The 24,526-nt window shown below is 37.3% G+C and overlaps 1 protein-coding gene across 7 annotated transcripts in view; it reads left to right on the forward strand.

The window, feature by feature from the left end:
• The window catches only part of CEP128 (centrosomal protein 128), a 445,924-nt gene that overhangs the window by 346,489 nt on the left and 74,909 nt on the right, over window positions 1-24,526 (forward strand). For 6 of the 7 annotated variants that reach the window (XM_050798934.1, XM_050798932.1, XM_050798933.1 and 3 more), the window contains 2 exons: window positions 9,568-9,657; window positions 19,691-19,714. In XM_050798934.1, coding sequence (XP_050654891.1) covers window positions 9,568-9,657; window positions 19,691-19,714 — 114 coding nt within the window. The remainder of the gene's footprint in view (window positions 1-9,567; window positions 9,658-19,690; window positions 19,715-24,526) is intronic. The other variant, XM_050798937.1, reaches the window with a different exon arrangement.

Genomic DNA, 24,526 nt, shown 5'->3' on the forward strand with positions numbered 1-24,526 from the left:
TACTGGATGGCTTCTTGCCCTCTATGTTACAATTAGTGAAGACTATAAAAATCAGTTTTTATAATAAAATGCTCAAAAATCATATTAAAGGAAAAGTATAAGTGACTGTGGGAACATATCATAAGAACATCTGTCCTTGTTTGTCATAGGTAAGTGTAGGTTGACAGAACTGAAAGGGAATTAAGTACAGTTGAGGTAGGTTAAACTGGAGTGGGGTGGCAATCCAAGTAGGCTTCCCAGAGAAAGCCAATGTTGGAGTGATAACTAGGAGTTAGCTAGGCAAGTTTACAGTGAAGATAAAAGTTTTCAGCGCCGGGTGCGGTGGCTCAAGCCTGTAATCCCAGCACTTTGGGAGGCCGAGACGGGCGGATCACGAGGTCAGGAGATCGAGACCATCCTGGCTAACACGGTGAAACCCCGTCTCTATTAAGAAATACAAAAAACTAGCTGGGCGAGGTGGCGGGCGCCTGTAGTCCCAGCTACTCGGGAGGCTGAGGCCGGAGAATGGCGTAAACCCGGGAGGCGGAGCTTGCAGTGAGCTGAGATCCGGCCACTGCACTCCAGCCTGGGTGACAGAGCGAGACTCCGTCTCAAAAAAAAAAAAAAAAAAAAAAAAAGTTTTCAGCAGTGGAAAGGATAGGGGAAGGCCTAGGGTAAAAGAGCGCAGTTTCATGTCTAAGGAAATGAAAGTTCAGTATATTGGAATATAGCATCTGAGAGAGGGGCAGCAAAACGAGAACTTTTTAAGTAAATGGAGGTCTAAAAGACCTTGTGGAGGAGTTTGGACTTTACCTTCAGTATATGAGAAATTGGAAAAGGGTTTGAAATAAGAGAACAATATGGTAAGTCTGCATTTTAAAGAGATACCTGGCTGTAACGTGAAAAATAATTAGAGGCAGGCAAGATTGAAACCAGGGAGACCAATTAAGCAGATGTTTGTGAGACTCTCAGCAAGAGATGATGGTGACCTGGATTGGCTGGCATCAGAGAGCATGAAGAGGAGTGGGTGACTTCTTACTATGTTTTAGAATATGAAGTCCGTGGAACTTTGAGACTGGTTGTTAGGAACTAAAAGGGAAGGAGTTAAGAATGATGCTTGGGTTTCTCGATTCAGCAGCTTCACAGATAGTTGTGCTCGTCAGTGATATAGGAGGAAGTTGATCCGTTCAGTTTTTGATATTTTGAAATGTCCAGGAGGTAATGTTAAGGTTGGTTCATATGAGTCTGGAGCTCAGAAGGTGTTTGATCTGAACATGCAGAATTTGATGCCATCATATCTGTTATCCATATCATAGGAATGATACTAAAAGTCATATAGCGAATGTGAACTCCCAGGGGAAGTATTTAGAATGAGGAGAAATGAAATCCTAGGCCAGTACCCTAGGAAACACCAACATTTAAACAACAGGCTAAGGATGAAAATCTTGCAAAGGAATCTAAGACATAAAGGAAATAATTTCAGGAACACATAGTGCTATGAAGTTTAGCAAAAGAATATTTCAAGGGGAAGATCATCAACAGAACTGAATAAATATTTGTTAAATTCTTGGATCCATTTAGCTATGGGGTTTAGGTTTCAAAACAAAAATTTACCTTTCAATGAACTGTAATTTCCTATCATACCTGTCAATCAACTCTCACATCTTTCACTTTTCCGGATGTCCACTACTTAGCACAGTGCCTCATCTTAGTTAGGTACTCAGTAATTTTCTGTTTACTAAATAAACAAATGAATGCCACCCTACTGGTCTCTTATTTATATAGCTCCTATTCCCGGGTCTCCTCAAGATCCACCCATTAAAAAACGCCACCAATCCCTGTCCTGTCCTAGAGTTCATTTTTTGTTTAAATTTTTGAGGGAGAGACATCCAAATTCTGCCATTCCTGTACAGACACAGACACACACAAACACACACACACATATACACGCAGGAGTAATTTCACATGAGCGGTAGTAAGCAGTGGAAAAGGATAAAACGACAGAGGGAGCGGAGCCGCAGGGAAGAGAGCATTTTCAGTCTTAAGGGGAATCACAAACAATGGAGACAAACATGTTTGACAGTGATTTTTACAACACAGCTAAAATAAGAATTACCAAAATTCTTCATTGGAGCTTAACATTGTCTGGCTCCTTTTTGTGTGTGTGACATTCATTTGCAGTTACATTGTGTACTGCTCCTCTTAAAAACAAAGTATTGTCTTTGACTATAAATGTGTAGTGCAGTATCAGAGTTTTATTTGCATATGAGTTTGAGCTACATTGAAACAAGCAAATCCCTTTTTCATTCCTCTCAAGATCAGCCGAAACTTTAAAATAGACACACAAGGTAATCCATTTTTCCTGATTTAGTTGAATTGTATTCAGTGACTTGACACCTTGCTGGTGATGGCTAATAGTGGTAGGTATTGCTGCTGTTTCGTGTTTTTATTTTTTTAAATACCAGTCTACCTGGTTCACCTTTCCCCATGTTGCTTTCTAAATCCTCAAATGCAACGCACATGGAGAGTTAGTATCATGCTTAGTTATGAAAGCTTCACGGTGGGTCCTATGACAGTCACTAAACAGACTATCTGCAAAACTCATGGCCCTTACTCATATGATAACTTACTGGTCATCTCTCTTTTCATTTTATTTGAAATGAGTCATTCAGTAACTTCCAGTCATCTCTCTTCATTTTATTTGAAATGAGTTAAAACTAGATGATTATGAACATAATTTTTACTATTCATTTTCCTTTCATACTAAGCCATTGGTAGGTTATTTTGTGTCAGCACAACATATAGATATTGTAAATTAAGGATAATAATAATACTGATTTCATAGGACTCTTGAGAGGATTAGCTACCATAAGAAATGTGAAAATTTTGGTGCCTGACAGGTTGTAATAAATGTTAATTCTACACAGTGACTGTTTACACCTACTGTGTGTCAGAGATGATGCTGCATGCTAAGGGATAAGGCAATAAACGAGTCAGAGAAGGTCTCTGCCCCCATTGGGCTCCTCCTTCCCTCTTCCGCCACCTTCTACCCTTGCCCTTTCTCTTACCTTCCCCCTGCCATGGTCAACTCTGAAATTCAAATTCATATTTTCGTCAGATTATGCTGAAGGAAGTAGTATTATGTCTTTGGCCAGCTGCTAAATATAAAGAAAAATCAAAAAAAAAAGTCATGATATGGCAATAATTAAATGGATTATTGGGCTACATGTGAATATCAATCTCATTATTTTAGGAGGAGAAGGGAAACATTTTAGTTGTAGAACCTGTAATCTAAATGTTGTCACAAGTATTTTTGGACCCATTATTTGGTATCATTATTAGAAATTTTATTAGAAATGAACTAATCCTTTACTTAATTTTTAACAATGGGTTTACAGATTTTGTATATATACATGTATGTGAATATTTCATATAATATATAATAGATTTTAATTACAGATTTATATATAATATTGTATTATATAAATCTATAATAAAATATATAAAAATATATACAATCTTGAATATATATATTTAAGTTACCGATTTTTCTGAGACATTCCAGAAGCTCTGCCTGAAGGATATTAAATGTCATTAGTGCCATGCTGTTTTTCAGATGACCCATAATCATATTTAATTTCTCTATCAGTTGACTTTGAAAAATAGTCTGGAATCTCCCACTTGAAGGGTTTGATTTTCTTTTTAGTACTGTTTCTTTTTAGTACTGTAGAGGGACAGGTGTTAGATTTTGTTTTTGTGACCTCAATAGTGCTTAGGCAAAAACATTTGAAATGAGCAGTAAGGAGAAGAGAATCTTTTCCCCAGGCATAATTTATTTCAGCTACTTATGGAGTAACCTGTGGCAACACAGTGTTTCAAGGGAAAAAATAGAATATACCTTCTTGGTTCTTTTGGAACAAACTTAATGAATATTAATATTAGGGTATTATAATATAAAGAATGCCAGTGTAGAGTTGTCAGGCACAACAGTTGGAGATAAACTGGGCAGGAAAAACCACCAAAGAATGCGACTGTCATTAGCAAATAAATTACCCTCCCAGAAGCTGGCAAGATAGTGCATGAACCTCTCAGTACCCAGTAGATGGCTAATCCCCCTGGTAAGGAAACCATGTGAGAAACTGGGCTATGGATCGACCAGCTGGATAATTTCTGTGCTTTTGCTGTCAGTCCTTTCTGCCAGACTATAGAGTGCCCATAACCAGTACTTTTAGAGGTTGCAGGTGGAAATGCAGGGTGGGGCAGCTTCGAGTCTCTTTTAGAGTTCCCTCAGAGTTGCTTTAGAAGGATGAGGGTGGCGGGGAACGCTCTGCTCTCCCGCTGGATCTCAGAAAGAACTGAAGTAATTCATTTCCCCAGAAATTCCCGTTTTCTTGGGAGACACTAAAGTACATTTTTGGAAGTCTTGATTTGAATAAATTGATAAATTGGGATTAACTGTTTAAGGTTTCATTAAACTAGAAAGTAATACAGTCCCTACCCACTCCTAAGATGACTCGTGAGAGTTATGACAGAATTTTTATCTTTCTGGAAACCAAAATGTAATGCATACCCAGGTATTCTTCTGAAGGTGCATTCCTCAAAGCCGAGGCAAATAACTACATTTCTCTATGTCTTCTTCTGAAATGTGATTTAAAAATAATTGTTCTAAGCAATGGCATAAACAAAACAAGATATAGTGTTGTGAGGATGGAAGGTTGGGCCACCCGTTGCCACTTTCAGGCAGAGGCGACTTAACAGCTCATTTACATCTCTATTTTCTCCAAAGGTGAACAGACTTACCAAACCTTCAATTTGGTACAAAGTTCCACCAGAAAGAACACATTAGCAGTCTGCCTTGGAGTCAAACAGGGTCTCAGCCAATTAGATTTACACCCTTCAATTTACTGGGTCAAGAAGCCTCATGAGAGCAGGGACCCACTCTCAGGAAAATGGATTCCACGGAAATTTTAGTGATCATTAAACTGTGTCACTCTGTTTTACCTGAAATTTGCGACTTAATGTTAACCCCAAATTTATGACAGTATAAAACTGAAAAATAGAATACCCTGTGAAAGAAGTATTCTTGTGTCTGAATATATCGAAGTTGATTGACTGGGTCATTTTCCTTTGAGAATAAAAGAAATATAAAAACGTGCCTGGTTGTGTTTATCCAGTGGGATGAAAAGCACAAGTCGCCAGGACTCAGCAGTCTCCTTGAATTAAGCTTCTAAAAAAGCTTCTAAAAAAACACACATCATTTGGAAACATTGTTAAAATGCAAAATCAAAGCATAGTCTTTGAGCTCAAAAGCCCAAATATTTCTCTGTGACAGAAAGTTGATTTTAAAAGTTCGCAGTAAAAAAGGCTGGGCGAGGTGGCTCATGCCTGTAATCCCAGCACTTTGAGAGGCCTAGGTGGGTAGATCACCTGAGGTCAGGAGTTCAAGACCAGCCTGACCAACATGGTGAAACCCCATCTCTACTTAAAAAAAAAAAAAAAAAAATTAGGCGTGGTAGCCCATACCTGTAATCTGAGCTACTCGGGAGGCTGAGCCAGGAGAATCGCTTGAACCTGAGAGGCGGAGGTTGCAGTGAGCCGAGATCGCGCCATTGCATTCCAGCCTGGCCAACAGAGCAAAACAAACAAATAAACTAACAAACAAAGTGACCTAGGTGTGTTTTACAGAATTGGTAAATTCCTCCCACCGGGGGAAGATGATTTGACGCATCTTCATACACTATCCCCTTTACAGCTGACTTTGGGAAAAGCAATGCTTCCAGAAAACATACCTTGGTTCAGCTGTCAAGAGTCTGAGCTCTGGGCTTCGTGGACGTTGGGGCTTATGTAGATAGCAACGTATGTTTTCTTGGTTTTTTCCCAAATCTCAACACAGTATGATGTATCAGTCTTAAGTTTATCTGGGAGCTTTTGCCAGTCTTGAGTCAGTGGGCACCCTGTAATTTGCGGCAATCTCATTTGTGTTGCAGAGCATAAGTGATCACTTCAAGATCATTCCCCATAATATTTTACAGTACATTGCTTATACCTGTCACAGCACATCCCTAGACAGACCTCAAACTTTGGGCAAAAATCCATGTTAATCCATTTTATCGTCTATCTCTGGATAACAATGACAATTGTGAAAAGCAATATTCTAAGTAATGACTACAGCGTGCAACAGATTTGGAAATAAATGCTCAGCAATAATACCTTTCTGGTTGAAACACATTTCCATTGACTCATGAAACAAATCTCTGAGATCCTAAGTACTAATAATATATGATTAAAAGACACTATAGTTCTCACTTCTAAGGCCATCTCCTTGCCTAATCTCTAGCTGATTTTCCAGAATAGACAGAAACACTGCAGAGGATTTCCCCAGTCTGGGATCTTGAAAACTCACTTATTTTATGCTTCAGTCTACTAACAAATACTTATTTAGCATTTGCTAACTCCCGTCAGGATTGTGCTAAATCAGCCCAAAGGGTGATGGTCTGTGTGTCAAAGGAGAGGGAAAAAGTCACACATGAAACCAAGCAATTCTTTGTGTCATACACTGTGGTAAAGCTGCTAAATTTATGTAAATTATTACTCACAACAATCTTCCAAGGTCCATAACTACTATTCTAATTTTATGGATAATGTCGCCGAGACTCATAGCTTCCTCAGCCAGTAAGTGAGAGAACTAGTACTTGTTTTTGAACTTGCTTGACTTCTGTTCTACTATACTTAACTCAAGAGCAATGAAAAACAGAATCTCTTCACCTTTCTTTTTTTTTTTTGTTTCTAATTGTTTAAGATCCTGGCCTCTTTTTCTTTCAATTTCTTCCTTTTTTTTTTTCCTTCTTCTTCAATTTCAGTTTTTAACCAAGTTCAAAATATTCTGGCAAAAATTAAAGGCAACATTAGAATGTTTCCATAAATTTTAAATTGTGCAAAAAGTGATAAAACTAAAATGAGCTGGAAAAATGACTAATAAGCATCTCCTCTTATACTTTTTACTTTTATTATAATCAGTTGATTATTTTACTTTTTAAAAATTGATTCTAAAGTGCATTCCTTTTCTAGAGTCTCTGCATTACACGTACTCTTCTAGATTTAATTTGTTAGAAGTTTAATGTTTACTTTTAAATGTGTGAAGTCTTATTAGCATGTTAATAAATAACGTGTAATGCCTGTTAGCAATATTTCTGTATTTGCCCATAAAGTAAAATAGAAAATAGTACCTAGAAGAGATTCCATGCCTTTACTACATTCTGGTTGTAATAGAAATCCCTAGTTCTCATTTTACTGTGAGAAAAGAACTAATAAATTGGTCACGAATGAAACAGGGATTGAAGCACAGAGGCCACCATATATGGTCTCAGTGGTGAATCTCAACCCCTGCAGTCCAGATCCAAAAAAAAAGGGACCAGCACAATATAGGTGTCATTTAGCTGCAGAATATTACAGCTAATTAAGTTTAGGTCTTTGCTTTCCTCAATCCTTTCTTGTGCTGTTTTCCCAGTGGTATTGACTGCATGTGCTTCAGCTGCCCTGATGTCAGACCCAGAGTAAGTAAGGAGTTGCAACTTACTTAGAAAAGGCATATGGCAACAATATAATATCCCCTTTATTATATAGTGAAATAAATATAAAAATGTATACAAATAATTTTTTATTTGGACATTAAATTTTATTGATACAGTATGTTTTATTACACTGTTACCTAATGTCTGTTAAAAATGAGGTTCTGGAAGTCTGTTTTGGCATACTTTAAGGAAGAGGCTCCAGAGCAGTTACCCAGTGCATCCCCTAACCTCTACCATGCAAAACCACAAAATCGCCCTGATGCTAATAAAAAAAAGAATTTATTGTCTCTTTGCTCTTAAAACCTCACTGTATGCATATGGTATTTCCATTAGTTCCATTTTGCTGAGCTGTTAAGTAGAAAAATACACACACACACACACACACACACACACTCTCTCATGATTTTTAATTTGTTTTTGAGGTTAGTATAGACTGTTTTGAGTCAGATGGAGCTGGATTACAGACCAGCACACCCTCCCCACCCCCCATATTTAATCACAACGTGAACTTCAACACACTTAATGTGTTTGAAGTCTATGTTCCTGACTTTAAATGAGTGAAATTAATGATATCCTCCTACTGGAAGTTTTTGTGAACATTAGAAGTAAGAACATATGGGTCAGGCGCAGTGACTCACACCTGTAATCCCAGCACTTTGGGAGGCTAGGCGGGTGGATCTCCAGGTCAGGAGATCAAGACCATCCTGGCTAACATGGTAAAACCTCGTCTCTACTAAAATACCAAAAATTAGCCAGGCGTGGTGACACGCATCTGTAGTCCCAGCTACTCAGGAGGCTGAGGCAGGGGAATCGCTTGAACCCAGGAATCGGAGGTTACAGTGAGCCAAGATCGTGCCACTGCACTCCAGCCTGAGTGACAGAGCAAGACTCCGTCTCAAAAAAGTAAATAAATAAATAAAAAATAAGAACATATGTTAAAAGTACCCAATTGCAATTTTGGCAATTAAACTTACAATAAATAGTTTTGATTTTTATGGTACTGATAAAAATCAGATAAGTCAGATAAAGGGATGTTTTCATTAATAGGCATAACACATACCAGTGTCCCTTTTGTTCTTGAAATTAAAGAAACCCATTCCTGTCCCAAGATCTTTGCATCTGCCTCTCTCGGTAATACTTTTCCTTTAGTTCTTTCAGTGGCTGGTTCATTTCCATCTTTTAGGTTTCAGCTCAAATGTTACCTCTTCGTAGGGATGTAAGCTGACCAACCTGTCTAGGTAATTTTATGTTATGCAATATTATTATTGCTTTGATGGTTTTCAACCAAATAAACATGTAAAGACCACTTTCAGATAATGGGCCTATAACAACAGGTGCCTGCCTGGACTTTGCTTACCTGCTTTAGAATGAACTAGTTTAACAGTTAACTGGCATAGGGAGAGTCTAATGAGAATAATTTTTTGAGTTTTTCCTCAAATAATAAATTTCTGTTGGTAGAATTTGAAATAATTTGGTAAAAGGAAAGGAATTATAATTGTGAGTAATCAGACTTTTCTGATCTCCTACAACCACACTGTATCAGCATTCCATTATCCACAGGTAAGGTTGTGAGTGCTGAGAGTAGCTGTCATTACCAGTGAAAACTGTCCAGGCGGAGCGGTTAACAAACTCTCATCCAGTTTACTCCTTCATTTCATAGACTTTGGAATTTAGGATCACTTACTTCCAGGGATGATTTTGAAACCTATATAGTTGAAGATGCTTTGAGCTAAATCACTACTCTTTACAGTCCTGAGAAGTAAAATGTTTTAAATTTAAAGTAATAATTTCGCTAAAATTTGTGACTTTAATTTGGGTAAGAATTATTTGGGGGACCGTTTTAAAAGTACTACATCATATCATTTTCTCTAAAGGCAGAAATTTAGAAGTTTGTTTGAAATTATTATAGTCAAATTAGTGCTGTTTTTATAGCTATTATTATTTATAACATTTTCAATTACTTTAAGATGATAGAGCTTTCCAAGTCTTTTTCATAACTCACATCTCTCTCAAACAGCCGAAGCTACTGTTTAAACTTCCACCTTGGGAAGATGCTAGTCAGACTGCAGTGAGAAATCAGAGTGAAGCTCAATTGGAAGAAAAAGCAGTTAAGTATTTCATAGGAATATTTAGGATATTTGGAACTGAATAGTTAACACACATCTGCTTTATTTTAGTGCATATAGGATAAGTCAGCCTTCATGTATGCTTCCCAGAAGTGCAGCTAAAAACTTAAGTTGTTGGGTTTTTTTCCCTCGTTGTTCTTAGAAAGAAGAGTGCACCATTGATAATCAGAGGGCAGATAATCTGAAGTTTCTTTAAATTATTTAGCTACATTTCCCTTCTTACCTGTGCGTGTGTGTTGGGAAATGGAGATTAATAATAGTTTCAATCTCAGTCAAACTGAATTAAGAAGCAAGAAAAAGCTACCCCATCTCAGCCATTGTATTAGTTTAAGACTTTCTGCTTCGACGTTGATCATCCTCATCAGCGGTCCCTCTAGTGTAGAATGCTGAGAGGTAACTGAATACAGAAGCACACAGAAAGAATATGGGAGTGACGGGAAAGAAAGAGTCTCCATTACAATGTTCCTTGTGCATTAGTTCCTGTAAATGACTCTGCATGTAAATTATGTTGTGGATTACTGGAATTGCCCAAAGGTAAGTCATTTAATTCCCAAGGTGGACTATTTACTTGTAGCATTTAATGACTCAGCTGTGTGACATGCATCATAGTCAACAACCCAGTGCTGTAATTCAAAGACTCAGGAGAACACGGCGTGGGAGGAAGGATTCTGTGGTTATATGGGTTTCTCTGTAAACTCTTTCACCTAGAAGCCCAGGAGATATGTGCCCTTCGGGGAAAGAAAGGAGATGTCAGCCTCAGGGAGTCTCATTAGACCAGCTATATTCAGTGGCAGTCAGATGCAGAACGCTTTGTGTACCTGAAAATGAAGCGTACCCTCTTATTTCCCACAAGTTCTGCATGACACAAGCCTGCTCGTAAATTAGGCCCTAATCACTCTTGCAATATGATTTGCATAGTAGTTCAGAGCATATTCCATTGATATATGACTAACCTCACAACTGGCATCGTGTACTTTTTTTTTTTAAATGTAAATCCTTGAAAAATATAGTGTGCCGGTTTCTGAGTTGTTGGCCTTCTCGTGGTACTCCTCAATTCCTCTTTCTCCATCTTTTTGTGGGGACAGTTAGCATCTGAAATTGCACTGGTTGTCCTTTGCATTGCCCCTAGCCACCATTACAGTCTTTATTTTATCTGCAAATAATCTTTAGTTGTTCTCCAGTCCAGATGTCACTCACCTTTGTTACCTGTTATGAGCAGTTTCACTGGAGAATTTGACAGTCCCTGGAGAAAGATAATTCTGTCCCTTGTCCTTCATTTTGTCTGTAGTGATATTCTGTAGCACACACCTATGTAGCACATTACATTGTGCTTTAAAGGAAGAATCTTGAAATGGTTATTTTAAAGGAAAATAAGAAAAAGAAAGCTCATTGCTTTGCTTTGTGATTTGAAATTTAAAGGGTAGTCTCAGAATTTTTGGTGTCAGTTTCATACAGCTACCTAGAAGTACTTACAGGGATTTTAAATAAAACCCTACCTTGCCTCTCAGGCTGTATTTTCCAGTCTGAAATCTGTCCAAGCAAACCAATAGACCCCCATTTCTGTATCTTTCTCTTCATCTTCTTTCTTTACCCCACTTGCATTCTTCACCCCACAAACCCATACACATATGCCACTTCAATATAAATACAACCGCAGCCTTTCCTGAACAATGTCAAAACTGAAGTATAATGGTCAGTAATCTCCTCGTAATAAAACCACAAACTAAAACACCAGCCAGAGAACACAGCAGAAGAAAGCTACAGAAGAACAACTGGCTGCCCTCAGGACTCTGACAAGGCAACGGTAGTAAATGAGAGAACATATTGGAAATGTGGATCACCCACTTTGAGTCTGTTTTTAAATCCTGTGATTGTTTCTGCTTCTAGTTCTATCAGAGATTTGCCACACCCAAGTTGAAAATCAGGCAACAAGAACCATTACTGTAGAACCTCCCTGTAGGCTAGAACATGACATATCACTTTAAATTGGCTTTTCTTCCTAAGTCAAAACGTTGGGTTTTTTGTTGTTTTTTTTTTTTTTTTCTTGATAACTTTTCAGACAAAATCTTTAAGCCTTGCTGTTTTGTTTTGTTTTTTCTTCAGTATGTGTGTTGTGTTATTTTAGATGCTGAGTAGGTTGTTTGAAAAGGCACATAAGCAGCCAGTGAAATGAATTAACAGAAATTGACTACAGGTATCTAATGATGGTTACAGTGAACACAGGATGATTGGGAAACCAGTGCAAGCTGCTCCAATGCCACCTATCCTGAAGTATTTGATGTATAGACTAACTTCTTTCACTGACTTGTAATGGATAGCATGCAATTTTATATATAAATCACAGATGCATTTGGTATATTCAAAGCCAACTTATGCTATATTTTAAAGCTTTTGTGATGTTGCTACATTGAGATAGTGATTTTTATCTCTGTTTTGTTTTAATTTTAAATCACTATATGAAATGCTGAGCTTTTGTGTGTGATGATTAATCAAAGCCTTTTCCTTTTCTTTTCATTATCTTAAAGTTTGGCAAAGAATACTATTTTAAATGTATTCAAATAATTTCAAATAAAATGATTTCTAGCTCTTTTAATTATTTAAGAATGACTGACAAATTTTTTAAATGTAGTGGATTGTCATGGGGAAATGCTGAGGAGAAAATATATACATATTTGTGTTTCATTCTATAGGATTTATTTAGGAAGTAGCAGGTAAAGTGTGGGTGTGGATTAAACAGAGTTGACATTGGAAGGAAGAACGCCATGCAGTGGTCTCTTTGGGCGAAGCTGCGTGGCTTTTTCTTCCAGAAGACAGGCTTTGTATTTTACGATAGTGATGGTAGGGAGTCCTCAATGTGGGTATGTCCATCATGGTCCCTAAGTCCCAGAGAAGTTGCCAGAATTATTCTATACTCTTCAAACTTCTAAGACCTGGAAAAAGTAGAAGACTCTTGTTAGGTTTTTATGCCAGTGTTATGCTTTTTCATATGCTAATGATGTATTTAAAGCATTCTTGGAAAATGCTGATTATGATAAAATAAAGTCACTACACCTTTCAACTGTACTCACCAGAAGCAGAAGAATTCTTATTATTTAGACCTATGAGCTTCTAATTCATCTCTGAGATGTGATGGATGAATCGATATGGCTGATTAGCTCAGCTGAATCAAATCAACTTTTAATGATTAGATATTCTGATAACAAATGATCCATTTAATGCTCATTTCCTAACAGCCTACAAATATTTGCTCATCTCCAGTGATACTAATGAATTTGCTTTGGTCCATTCCTAAATTCTAAAGTACACTTCACTGTGGTAGTAAATGAATATATACAGCTTAAGGCTAGTTACAAACTGTATGCACCCAATGGGTTCACCTTGCCAGGTGCTTAGATAGAGCCTATTTATCAAGACAGGGGAATTGCAATGGCGAAAGAGTAATTCACGCAGAGCCGGCTGTGCAAGAGACTGGAGTTTTATTACTCAAATCAGTCTCCTCAGGCATTCGGGGATCAGAGTTTTTAAAGATAATTTGGCGAGTAGGGGCTCACCAAATTACCCTTAAAAACTTGGGAAGTGGGAAGTGCTGATTGGTCAGACTGGTGATGGAATCATAGGGGGTTAAGTTCGGTTATCTTAATGTCTTCTGTTTTTGGGTGGGAGGGCAGAACTGGTTGGGCCAGATTACTGGTGTGGGTGGTGTCAGCCGATCCATCCAGTGCAGGGTCTGTAAACTATCTCAAGCACTGATCTTAGGTTTATGCAATAATGATGTTATCCACAGGAGCAATTTGGGGAGGTTCAGACTCTGGAAGCCAGAGGCTGCATGACCCCTAAATTGTAATTTCTCTTTTTTTTTTTTTTTTTTTTTTTGAGACACTGTTCTGCTCCTGTTGCCCAGGCTGGAGTGCAATGGTGTGATCTCGGCTTACTGCAACCTCCACCTCCTGGGTTCAAGCAGTTCTCCTGCCCCAGCCTCCCGAGTAGCTGGGATTACAGGTGCTTGCCACTATGCCTGACTAATTTGCGTAGTTTTAGTAGGGACAGGGTTTAGCCATGTTAGCCAGGCTGGTCTCAAACTCCTGAACTCTGGTGATCCGCCTACCTCAGCCTCCCAAAGTGCTGGAATTACAGATGTGAGCCACCGTGCCTGGCCTAAATTTCTTATCTTGTAGCTAATTTGTTAGTCCTGCAAAGGCAGAGTGGGCCCCAGGCAAGAAGAAAGTCTTTTCGGTAAAGGGCGGTTATCAATTTTGTTTCAGAGTCAAACCATGAACTGAATTCCTTCCCAAAGTTAGTTCAGCCAACACCCAGGAATGAACACGGACAGCTTAAGGGTTAGAAAGAAGCAAGATAGAGTCAGTTAGGTTTAATTTCTGTCACTGTCATAATTTCCTCAGTTATAATTTTGCAAAGGTAGTTTCAAAACCTCATTAACCTCAAAAGTTAAAATACATCTTTTTATAGTATACATGCTATAGGCTTCCCCCAAAATAATTTGTATATTGAGGGAGACCTATATCATATGGCTTCTCCTCACCTGATCTGTCAATCCCAGAACAAATTAAAACATGATGTGTAGCCACATTATTTTTACTTAGAAAGTGTAATATTCACTTATTTGTAAGAACAGCTATTAGCGCCCCTCCATTGTCATTCAATGTCTATGCCCTGACTACATGTACATTTGTACTACATGTACTCTTGTACTACATGTACAAGAGTAAACATTTTTAAAAATATTTGTGTCAATTTAGGTGTTTCGTGAACTTTCCCTTTCTTAGAACTAAAGAATAATAGAAAAGGGACTATCCAATCACATGTAAACAGTAGCAGCAAAACAGGCTTTTTCCCAGAAAGCTCTTTTCTTCCAAGTATTTGAAGAAAATTTTTCCTTTGTTTTTTGTTTAACACTTCACTCCTACTTAGAATTTTACATTTTTACTTCTGCCCTATAAGAGCCCTTAGTTATAGTCATAATTGTTTATTTCTTTGTTACTGAGGTTATTTATCTAGTCATGTTTCATAAAGAATAAATAAATACATTTAGTGTAATATAATAATTTATTTTTATAATATTCTTATGTCTTATTGTAGGTGTTTTTATTTGGAATAAAAAGACTTGGGCTGGGAGCGGTGACTCACGTCTGTAATCCCAGCACTTTGGGAGGCCGAGGCGGGTGGATCACGAGGACAGGAGATCAAGACTATCTTAGCTAACACAGTGAAACCCTGTCTCTACTAAAAATACAAAAAAATTAGCTGGATGTGGTGGCACGCACCTGTAGTCCCAGCTACTTGGGAACTGAGGCAGGAGAATCACTTAAATCCAGGAGGCAGAGGTTGCAGTGAGCCGGGATTGTGCCACTGCACTCCAGCCTGGGCGACAGAGTGAGACTCCATCTCAAAAAAACAAAAAAAAGACTTGGAGGCTTATGGGTAGGCTTCAAAGAGTCTGCATTACCCCCAAAAATATATATAAAATTATATATGTGTGTTGTATATAATGTACATTTTCCTAGGGAGAATGTCAAGTTTTATTAGACTCTCAAAGTCTATTACTACAAAAATAAGAGCCACTGATTTATTAAAACCATCTGAAATAGCATGGAAGTATCTTCATTATTTCCTGGAGGTGGTCTTCCCTCTCTACTTCTCCTACCTCCTAATGCCCTTTCATTGTTCTAGCAATGCTTTTCTTTTCAGGATTAAGTCTTGGGAGCATGTTGAGAGTGGGGTTCAGGGATTGGTGGTTTGGAAGTGTGGGTGGAGTAATGAACCTGCAGGTTGAACTTAAATCTGTTTAAATGAAAATTGTAGATTAAAGAAAAAGGGGAAAAAATTACAAAGGCAGCTCTGGGTAAAATGGGAGAGGTTATGGAGATATAATTTATTTTGTTGTAATTATATGTTCATTCTAGGACATATACTGGCTTTTTCTTTTTTAATCATGAAGCATATCAAAGCTACAATAATGGCCTGGGTATGGTGGTTCATGCCTGTAATCCCAGCATTTGGGGAGGCCGAGGCAGGAGGATTGCTTGAGCCCAGGAGTACAAGACCACCCTGGGCAACATAGTGAGATCCCATCTCTACAAAAAGTAAAAAATAAATTAGCTGGGTGTGGTGGTGCACACCTATACTCCCAGCTACTTGGTAGGCTGAGGTGGGAGGATCACTTGCACTTGGAAGATAGAGGCTGCAGTGAGCTCTGACTGTGACACTGCACTCTAGCCTGAATGACAGAGGGAGACCCTATCTCCAAAAAAAAAAAAAAAAAAAAAAAAAAAAGAACACTGTTGTAGGCTTATTTTCCATTGAGAGTAAAACAGTGTCAACCATAACCACTTAAGTTTTCAAAATGCATTTTTTAAATTTTAAAATCAAATAAGTTCATAAAGACTAGCAATAATTTCTCTTTATTTACAGCCTACAATTGAGACTGAAAACTGTAATTTAGACAAAATCAGTAATTTACTACAATGGCTGGTATCTTATTAGCTGTTGTTGACTGGCATATGGAATTATTGAAAGTCAGGTTAATGAACTAAATTTTCTATTTCTCTAATTTCCTCGTGTTTTTTGGCATACGATTTTTTTATTGAAAGCTATCTCAGTACCATTTTGGAATAGAGTAGGTTATAGGCAAACAAACATAACTAAAGTGGATTCAAATAAATTTATTTATTGCACTTTGGGAGGACAAGGTGGGCGGATCACGAAGTCGGGAGATCGAGACCATCCTGGCTAACATGGTGAAACCCCGTCTCTCCTAAAAATAAAAAAAAAATTAGCCAGGCGTTGTGGCAGGCACCTATAGTGCCAGCTACTCGGGAGGCTGAGGCAGGAGAATGGAGTGAACCCGGGAGGTGGAGCTTGCAGTGAGCCAAGATCATGCCACTGCACGCCAGGCTGGGTGACAGAGTGAGACTCCATCTCAAAAAAAGAAAAAAAAGTGTATGTGTATATATATATATATATATATATATATATATATATGTGTGTGTGTGTGTGTGTGTGTGTGTGTGTGTGTGTGTGTATATGTGTAGATATATATATTTGACCTTCATATTTCAACAAAATGGAGTTGCCTTGACCATTTGAGTCCATAGTCACAAAAACTAGGCACATATTTCCTTTAAAATAAAAAATTAAGTAAAATGAAGGGACTCATACACAACTTAAAACGCTATCAGTTTGTTTTTGCTAAACACTAAGATATGAATTAGGACAGACAGTTTAATTCTGTTCTGTTTTGACATTATATGAAAATTTAAAATATTAAAAGCAGCTCTAGGTATGCTTTTAAAATGCATTAATCTTAACTAATAACAACCCACAAACCCATGGTATAAGGAAAACTTAAGGCCCAAATAGGGCTGTAAATATTTTCAGCCTTCCAAGATGGTTCATATAAATATGATACTGCCCAAAGGCTGTTTCTGTCTGTATAAGGCATCTAATGAGGTTCTGTTCAATCTGCAAAGGATGTTAAAGTATTGCTGAATGGTTTTTGTCCCAGATGCACAATGAATAAGATGCCTGACAACAATAGATCAAAACCCCCTTGAGGCATCATACGCATGTATTATGAAGTGCTCAAATGTGACAATATACAAGTCACCAACAAAATAGCAGTTATTTTATGAAAATTATGAGGGTAACGGTGAGGCCCTCTTAAGTATGCCAACAAAATGCAATTAAACAGATTATATTGCTAGAAACAGTCTGCTTTGGGCTAATTTTGCATAATGTATTCATTTAATTCATGTCCACATAGCCAAATGTTTACAGGGTGGAAATGTTCAACTGTTTCCCAGTCTGATTGCTGGAAGTTAGTTCGCAGAACTCTTTAGAAGTGAGCCCTCTATTTCATGTGATACTGAGAGAATGCCAGTAGGGGCCGAGTTCATTCTGCTTCTAAGTGTCATAGGTCTATGGGGGTCCCTGCAGGACAGCAAGAGACCTGGGCTGAGTCATTCTGTGCACCATTTTTCTCTCTTTACTTCTTGTATTAGTCAACGTTCTCTTAGAGGGACAGAATTAGTAGGAGATATATATACACACACACACACACATATACACATATATATACACACACACGTATATACATATATATACACACATACATATATATATATAAATGGGAGTTATTAAGTATTAAGTTACACGATCACAAGGTCCCACAATAGGCTGTCTGCAAGCTGAGGAGCAAGGAGAGCCAGTCCAAGCCCCATAACTGAAGAACTTGGAGTCCAGTGTTCGATGGCAGGAAGCATCCAGCACAGGAGAAAGATGTAGGCTGGGAGGCTAGGCCAGTCTCCCCTTTCACATTTCTCTGCCTGCTTTATATTCACCAGCAGCTGATTAGATTGTGCCCACCAGATTAACGGTGGGTCTGCCTTCCTCAGCCCACTGACTCAAATGTTAATCTCCTTTGGTAACACCCTACAGACACACCCAGGATCAACACCCTGCATCCTTGTATCCAGTCAAGTTGACACTCAGTGTTAACCATTACGCTTCTTTAGATGATTATTTTTAAAAATCCAGATTCCACATATTTCCTCTAGTTCTTTTATTTTATTTTTATATTTTTGAGCTGTAGTCTTGCTTTGTTGCCCAGGCTGGAGTGCAGTGGCATGATCTCGGTTCACTGGAACCTCCAACTCCTGGGTTCAAGCAATTCTCCTGTTGCAGCCTCCCGAGTAGCTGGGATTACAGGCACGCAGCACCACACCTGGCTATTTTTTAAATTTTTAGTAGAGACAGTGTTTCACTAGGTTTTCCAGGCTGGTCTTGAACTCCTGGCCTCTTGTGATCTGTCCACCAGAGCCTCCCAAAGTGCTGAAATTACAGGCGTGAGTCATTGCACCCGTCCTCCTCCAGTTCTTAAAATGAGAGAAAACAAAGACAAATGGCCTCGGTCCTCCTTAAAAGGGATGATTTTTCATTTTGTTAAATCTTCACACTCTGCTTTGTCTCAGATTCAGTCTTTTTTTTTTTTTTTTGAGACGGAGTCTCGCTCTGTCCCCCAGGCTGGAGTGCAGTGGCCGGATCTCAGCTCACTGCAAGCTCCACCTCCCGGGTTCACGCCATTCTCCTGCCTCAGCCTCCCGAGTAGCTGGGACTACAGGCGCCCGCCACCGCTCCCGGCTAATTTTTGTATTTTTTTAGTAGAGACGGGGTTTCACGTGTTAGCCAGGATGGTCTCGATCTCCTGACCTCGTGATCCACCCACCTCGGCCTCCCAAAGTGCTGGGATTACAGGCTTGAGCCACCGCGCCCGGCCTACAGATTCAGTCTTTATTTGGTAAAGACTTCCTGTTTATAGATGTCACCTCTGGAAAGACTTGAGAATACAACTATGGATTTGAGAATACAAACATTTTCTTAATCATTTAACTTTTGATGCACTGTTATCAATGACCCCTTTTAAAGCCAATCATATAAACATTCTAAGATGCTGTAGACAATGAAGGCCTATCTGGGCTCAGGATTGGCTGCATGTGCCATATCTTTCTGATTTATTTTCCTGCCTTGTTTTCAATAATGATTTACTCATTTATTTAAATTGATGAAGATATGTCTGAATTTCACCTTGTTGTGGAGACCACCTTTTTCACTGTATACCTAATTAAGAGCTAAAATATGTGCTTAATTCCTTGTCTATATCACTACTCTTGTCTAGTTGTGATTCATATAATCTAACATTTTATATCCTTGTAAATAATCTTACCATTGCAAAAGTGGTAAGATCTATTCCTTTCATTGAATTGTAGTATTTACTCTTAAACCCTATAGTCCTAACACTAAATGAGATGAAAAAAGGTACAGTCATTCTTTGATGACTGTTTTTCTGTTATAGAGATCATTCTGAGTAGTTCTAATTTTTTACATTTTTTAAAAAATTATTAATAATAGACGGTAAATAGAATACCTGTAAATTAAGTAAACTTGAAACAATTTTTAACAGCCTTCGTTTTATAATTATATATTATGCTTTCTTTGCAGGACCGTGTAATTGCATTAGAAACGGTAAGTTGGGGCATTTTCTTTCTCCTTGTATCAGAATTACTGCTGTCTCCTGTTGTGGATTTCAGAGCACACCAAAGGAAGCAGTTTCAGAAATCATTTCTAGAACTACATCTAAGATGTCAAAGGGGAAAACAAACTAAACTGTATCTAAAAGGTATGTGGATATAGACTTTAAAATGAAAAAAATTAAATAAAAATGTGAGCATACTTAAGTGGTCACATCTCTCAGTACTTCTTCATGTCAAGATGTACTAATTTATGAAAAATATATCAAATATAGTCAATACTTGGTGTATTTTTTACTGTATTTCACAATCACTAAAAGGATTGGTTGGTAAGAAACTGAGATCAGGTTGCTATTCTTTCATGTCTAAGATTTTAACATTCTTGGTTTTTATAAACATTATTTTCACCCACCAATGTCACAAAAAGAACAATGAAAGCATGCCAGCTTTTTCTGAATAATCTTACTTGTAGGAATGTACTATTAAGAAATAACTTTTCAAGCTCATAGATGTAAAGACTACATGCGTACAATACTCATTGAAAAATTATTTTTGGCCGGGAGCAGTGGCTCACGCCCATAATCCCAGCACTTTGGGAGACTGAGGCAGGCGGATCACTTGAGGTCAGGAGTTCGAGACCAGCCTGGCCAACGTGATGAAACCCCGTCTCTACTAAAAGTACAAAAATTAGCTGGACATGGTGGTGAGCACCTGTAATCTCAGCTACTCGGGAGGCTGAAGCAGGAGAATTGCTTGAACCCGGGAGGCGGAGATTGCAGTGAGCCAAGATCACACCACTGCACTCCAGTGCAACAGTGCAAGACTCTGTCTCAAAAAAAGAAAAAAAAAAAAGTAAAGGGAAACCAACTTATTGTCGATAAAATTATGGTTCTGTAGTGTATGGAATTTTCACCCAACATGCCACAGTGGTTATGCAAAGGCTCATAATATTAAATGAAAAAAATTTCAAGATATAAAATTGTGTATACTTTAATGATGACATGAAGGCATATAAAAAAAGAATGGAAGAGAGTAAGCAAAACTCACAACAGTGATTAGTTACACAAGAATTATAGATTGTAGTTTTATTCCTTTCTGTTTTTCAAGTATTTGATGAAATACTATGCAGCCATAAAATGTCAGGTTTTCAAAAAAGTAAATATTACCATGCTAATATATGAAAAAGTGATATATAAAGATATATAAAGAGTGATAAAAATATTAAATGTGCATATTTTACATTTAAAAAGACTAAGAAAATACATAAAATATTAGAAGTATCTTAGTGGTGATTTTTTTTCTTTTTATATTTTTAACAAGCAGGAAAAAATTCTTTAGATAATAAGGTTAATAAAAAATGAAATGTTTATTTGTCAGTATGAAGAGAGGAAAGATGGTTATGGACCACATTTCAGTAATATGCAAGCAAGTGATTTTGATTGACGGTGTCCAGACCCTATGGATAAATAACTTCTTCCTGAGATTTAACTGGGCCATTTAGAAAGTACACTATTCTCAGTTTCAGTATGATGACATTCTTGGTGAATAAAATATTTAGTGTTCTTCTACATATATTTTACTTACCCTTAGAAAGTGACTTGCCAACAGAATTTGGCCTGCGAATTAAATGCTTTTTTAAAAAATCTGAACAAAAACATAATTGTTGAGTTTGAAGACCTGGATTTGGTGTACAAAATGCCGCTTATGCAACATCTAGCAGATGACTTCTTTCTTGTTTTCTTCATCTGTAAAATGGTTGTGATTAAAATTATTTTATCAGGTTGCTTTAAGAATTAAGAGAGACAATACATGTGAAAATATTTAGGACCAAACAAATGTTATTGTTACCATTATGTGATTGCTTGTTACTTCTTATTTCATCATTTGAATTCTACCTATATACCATGCAAAACTGAAAATTATATCAGCAACAATGACTATTTGTATTTATTAATATTTTTTATCTAACCTCTTCACTAACAAAGCACATAGGAATAGAATCATAAATGTCCTATCCTAAAAGTTCCCATAAGAATAAAGTTAAAAATAAAAAGTCATCATGGGAAAAATAAAATTGATTAAATGGACTAGGTTTTAAACAGCAGTAGTTTTTTGATAGTTTCAATTTGAAATAATTATAAATAAAACCATAAAAATTAAAATGCTTAGTAATAATGTTAATGATCAAATATTATGAAGTCCTTTGATTTCATATGACATTTTAAGGGACAGATTTTAATGTTTAGACTATTCAACTGATAAAATACTTTATAGTTCATAAAATCAAATATGCTGAAAGCTATCTCAAGATCATTTATTATTCTCTCCCAAGTCAGGGCTTAAAACTTAGAAAAATGTTGTTGGTCCATATTTGGTTCAGTTGTTATTAACAGTACTGAAGGTGTTGCATGTAGGGCATGTATCATGGTGTTATCAATCTGCAAATGTTTGAAATTTCACCATTCCATTAGGAGTATTTACAGTAGATTGATTTTAGCAGTCCAATAGTTACAATACCTGCAAAGAAGATCACCTTTTCATCATAATAAGAAACTTGATTTAGCTTGCCACCTAAGCATCTATCTGCTTAGGTCACAGTCCCATGCCCATTTTTCCCTGTCTTCCTCAACTTTTCCCTCTCTTTAATAGCAGGTAAGCTCCTTGGATTAGAAACTGCATTTTATTTGCAAATGCATTGCCAGGGTGTGTCAAAAATGTTTGATATATAGTAGACAATCAATAAACATTTGTAGAATGAAAGAATGACTGTCAAACTGCAAGTATCTCAACCTCACATAAGACTGTACTAAGGAATAAACAGCATTGGTCCAATAGTTGTGAGAAATTCCCCAGAAGCATGGCAATATATTCTTTATTTCCTAGAATTCCCGGTCAATGCTATATTATATTTGGTGTTTCACAGAAGCTCTAACCATCTTCACTAAATTTTAATGTAAATTTTACTGGGATGGAACCACCTTCAGCCAAAATAGAATGGGTTGATTCCCTAAATAAAGCTAAGTGATTATATGGGAAAAAAAAAAACCTTGATTGAGAGCCCCAGCTCATGGGCCAAGGATGGGACTCAGCAGTGGAAATGTATTGGGCTCAACATGAGGCAGTGTGTTGATGCCAAGGAAGAAAAAAGGAAAGTAAATTGTGATCAGTGCCTTCAAGGAATTTGTACTCTAATTAGGTAAAGAAGACACATTCATTTAAATGAATTAATGATGAAAGATAACCAAAAAAATACAGTCCATGAATGAAAAAGATAATGCATTTTCAGAAGCTATTTTTGAAGAAAAGATAATTGTAAAGAAAACTGAGGCATCATTGTGATCTGGGTTCATTGTGAAAATGATAGATTTTGCAGTTTGAGGACATGATAAGGAGCTTAAATTTATTTCTGAAATATGAAGAATCAGTAGTCAGGTAGAAAGAGCCAGAGAAGACCTTTCATATTGGAGATGTAATCAAAGTCTAAGGCAGTAATAAAAAAAGGGTTTGTTAAAAGGATTTTTTAAGGTAAAGTCATGACTCCCATACACATATAAAATTAACTTGTAACAAATGTGTTTATTTAACTCATTAATTAATGAGGGAATGAACAAGAAGTTACAAATGACTTAAAGGAGCGTTTAAACAACCACACATATATAGGCACTACAGAGTGCTGAAATGTGTTTTAAATAAAGGCAAAATTGACTTCTTCTACAATGAGGAAGGAAAATCAATAGTACCCTACCAGACAAAATTTATTGTCTGTGAACAAAAATTATTTGTATTGTTATCAGTTATCTGCAACTCATAGAGTTATAAATAACTCAAAGATGGTGAGAGCACAGAGATCCCACAGAATCAGAAAACCCAGACAGGTGTGCTAGGCAAAAACTAGGTCTTCACTGAAGATACCCAGTAAGTTTCTGTTCCATTTCAAAGCCTTTTCACATTTTTTCCCTGTAGGTTCATAGGGGATAATGTATAGAGAGATAGATAACAGTTTGAGAGAGTAAGAGGGGTCATTCTGGTGTTCTGAAATACAAACCAAGCAGTTTAGACTTGATTTTTTTATATCAGAGTTTTATATCTTTTACATCAGGGATCTTTTATAACAGAATCTAAATAGGTCCTTCCCAAATGTTAGTTCATACTGGTCAGTACTAGTTACTGAAACATTCTGTTGGGAAGGATTTTTTTCTGGTTGCTCTTCCAGAAAGAGTGCTGTGATCACCTTACATTTTCTGCCATCTGCATTACAAGGTTGGGAGGTAGAAAGTGGGAGCATAGGTATTACACCAATAGGCTGCCATTGGTGGCTTTTAATGAGGGATCGTGGTGCGGTGGATGGGGTCTATAAATGTAGTGACAGTGTGCAGGACGGTGTGGAATAGGAAGAGACTGCAAGCAGGAAGAGGGAAAGTACACATTGAAGGGAATCCAGCCTTAGAAGTGTGCTTGGAAAATTAGGAGTAGGGACAGTTTGGTGCCAGAGCAGAGTGCATGCAAAGGCAAAGTGCATACCCTTGTTTAGAGAAAGGAACTAGCAAACTTAGTAAGTGGGAGGTCATGGGGGAAAAGAAAATATAGATACTACAGTAAGGGTCCTTTCAGGAAGTGAAAGGGATTGTAAGGCAATTCACTTTGGTGATATAAATGCAGTTTTTCATATCACCCTTTAAATATGTCTTTATTTTCATTTCCATTAATACCATGATAATGTTGATTCTCATACCTTTGTATTAGTTAAAGTCGGAGAAACACCCAAAATAATAGTGGGTTAAGTAACTTAAAAATTAATTTATCTCAT

Source organism: Macaca thibetana, chromosome 7, assembly GCF_024542745.1.
Source record: "Macaca thibetana thibetana isolate TM-01 chromosome 7, ASM2454274v1, whole genome shotgun sequence".
In the NCBI taxonomy this organism is placed as follows: Eukaryota; Metazoa; Chordata; class Mammalia; order Primates; family Cercopithecidae; genus Macaca; species Macaca thibetana.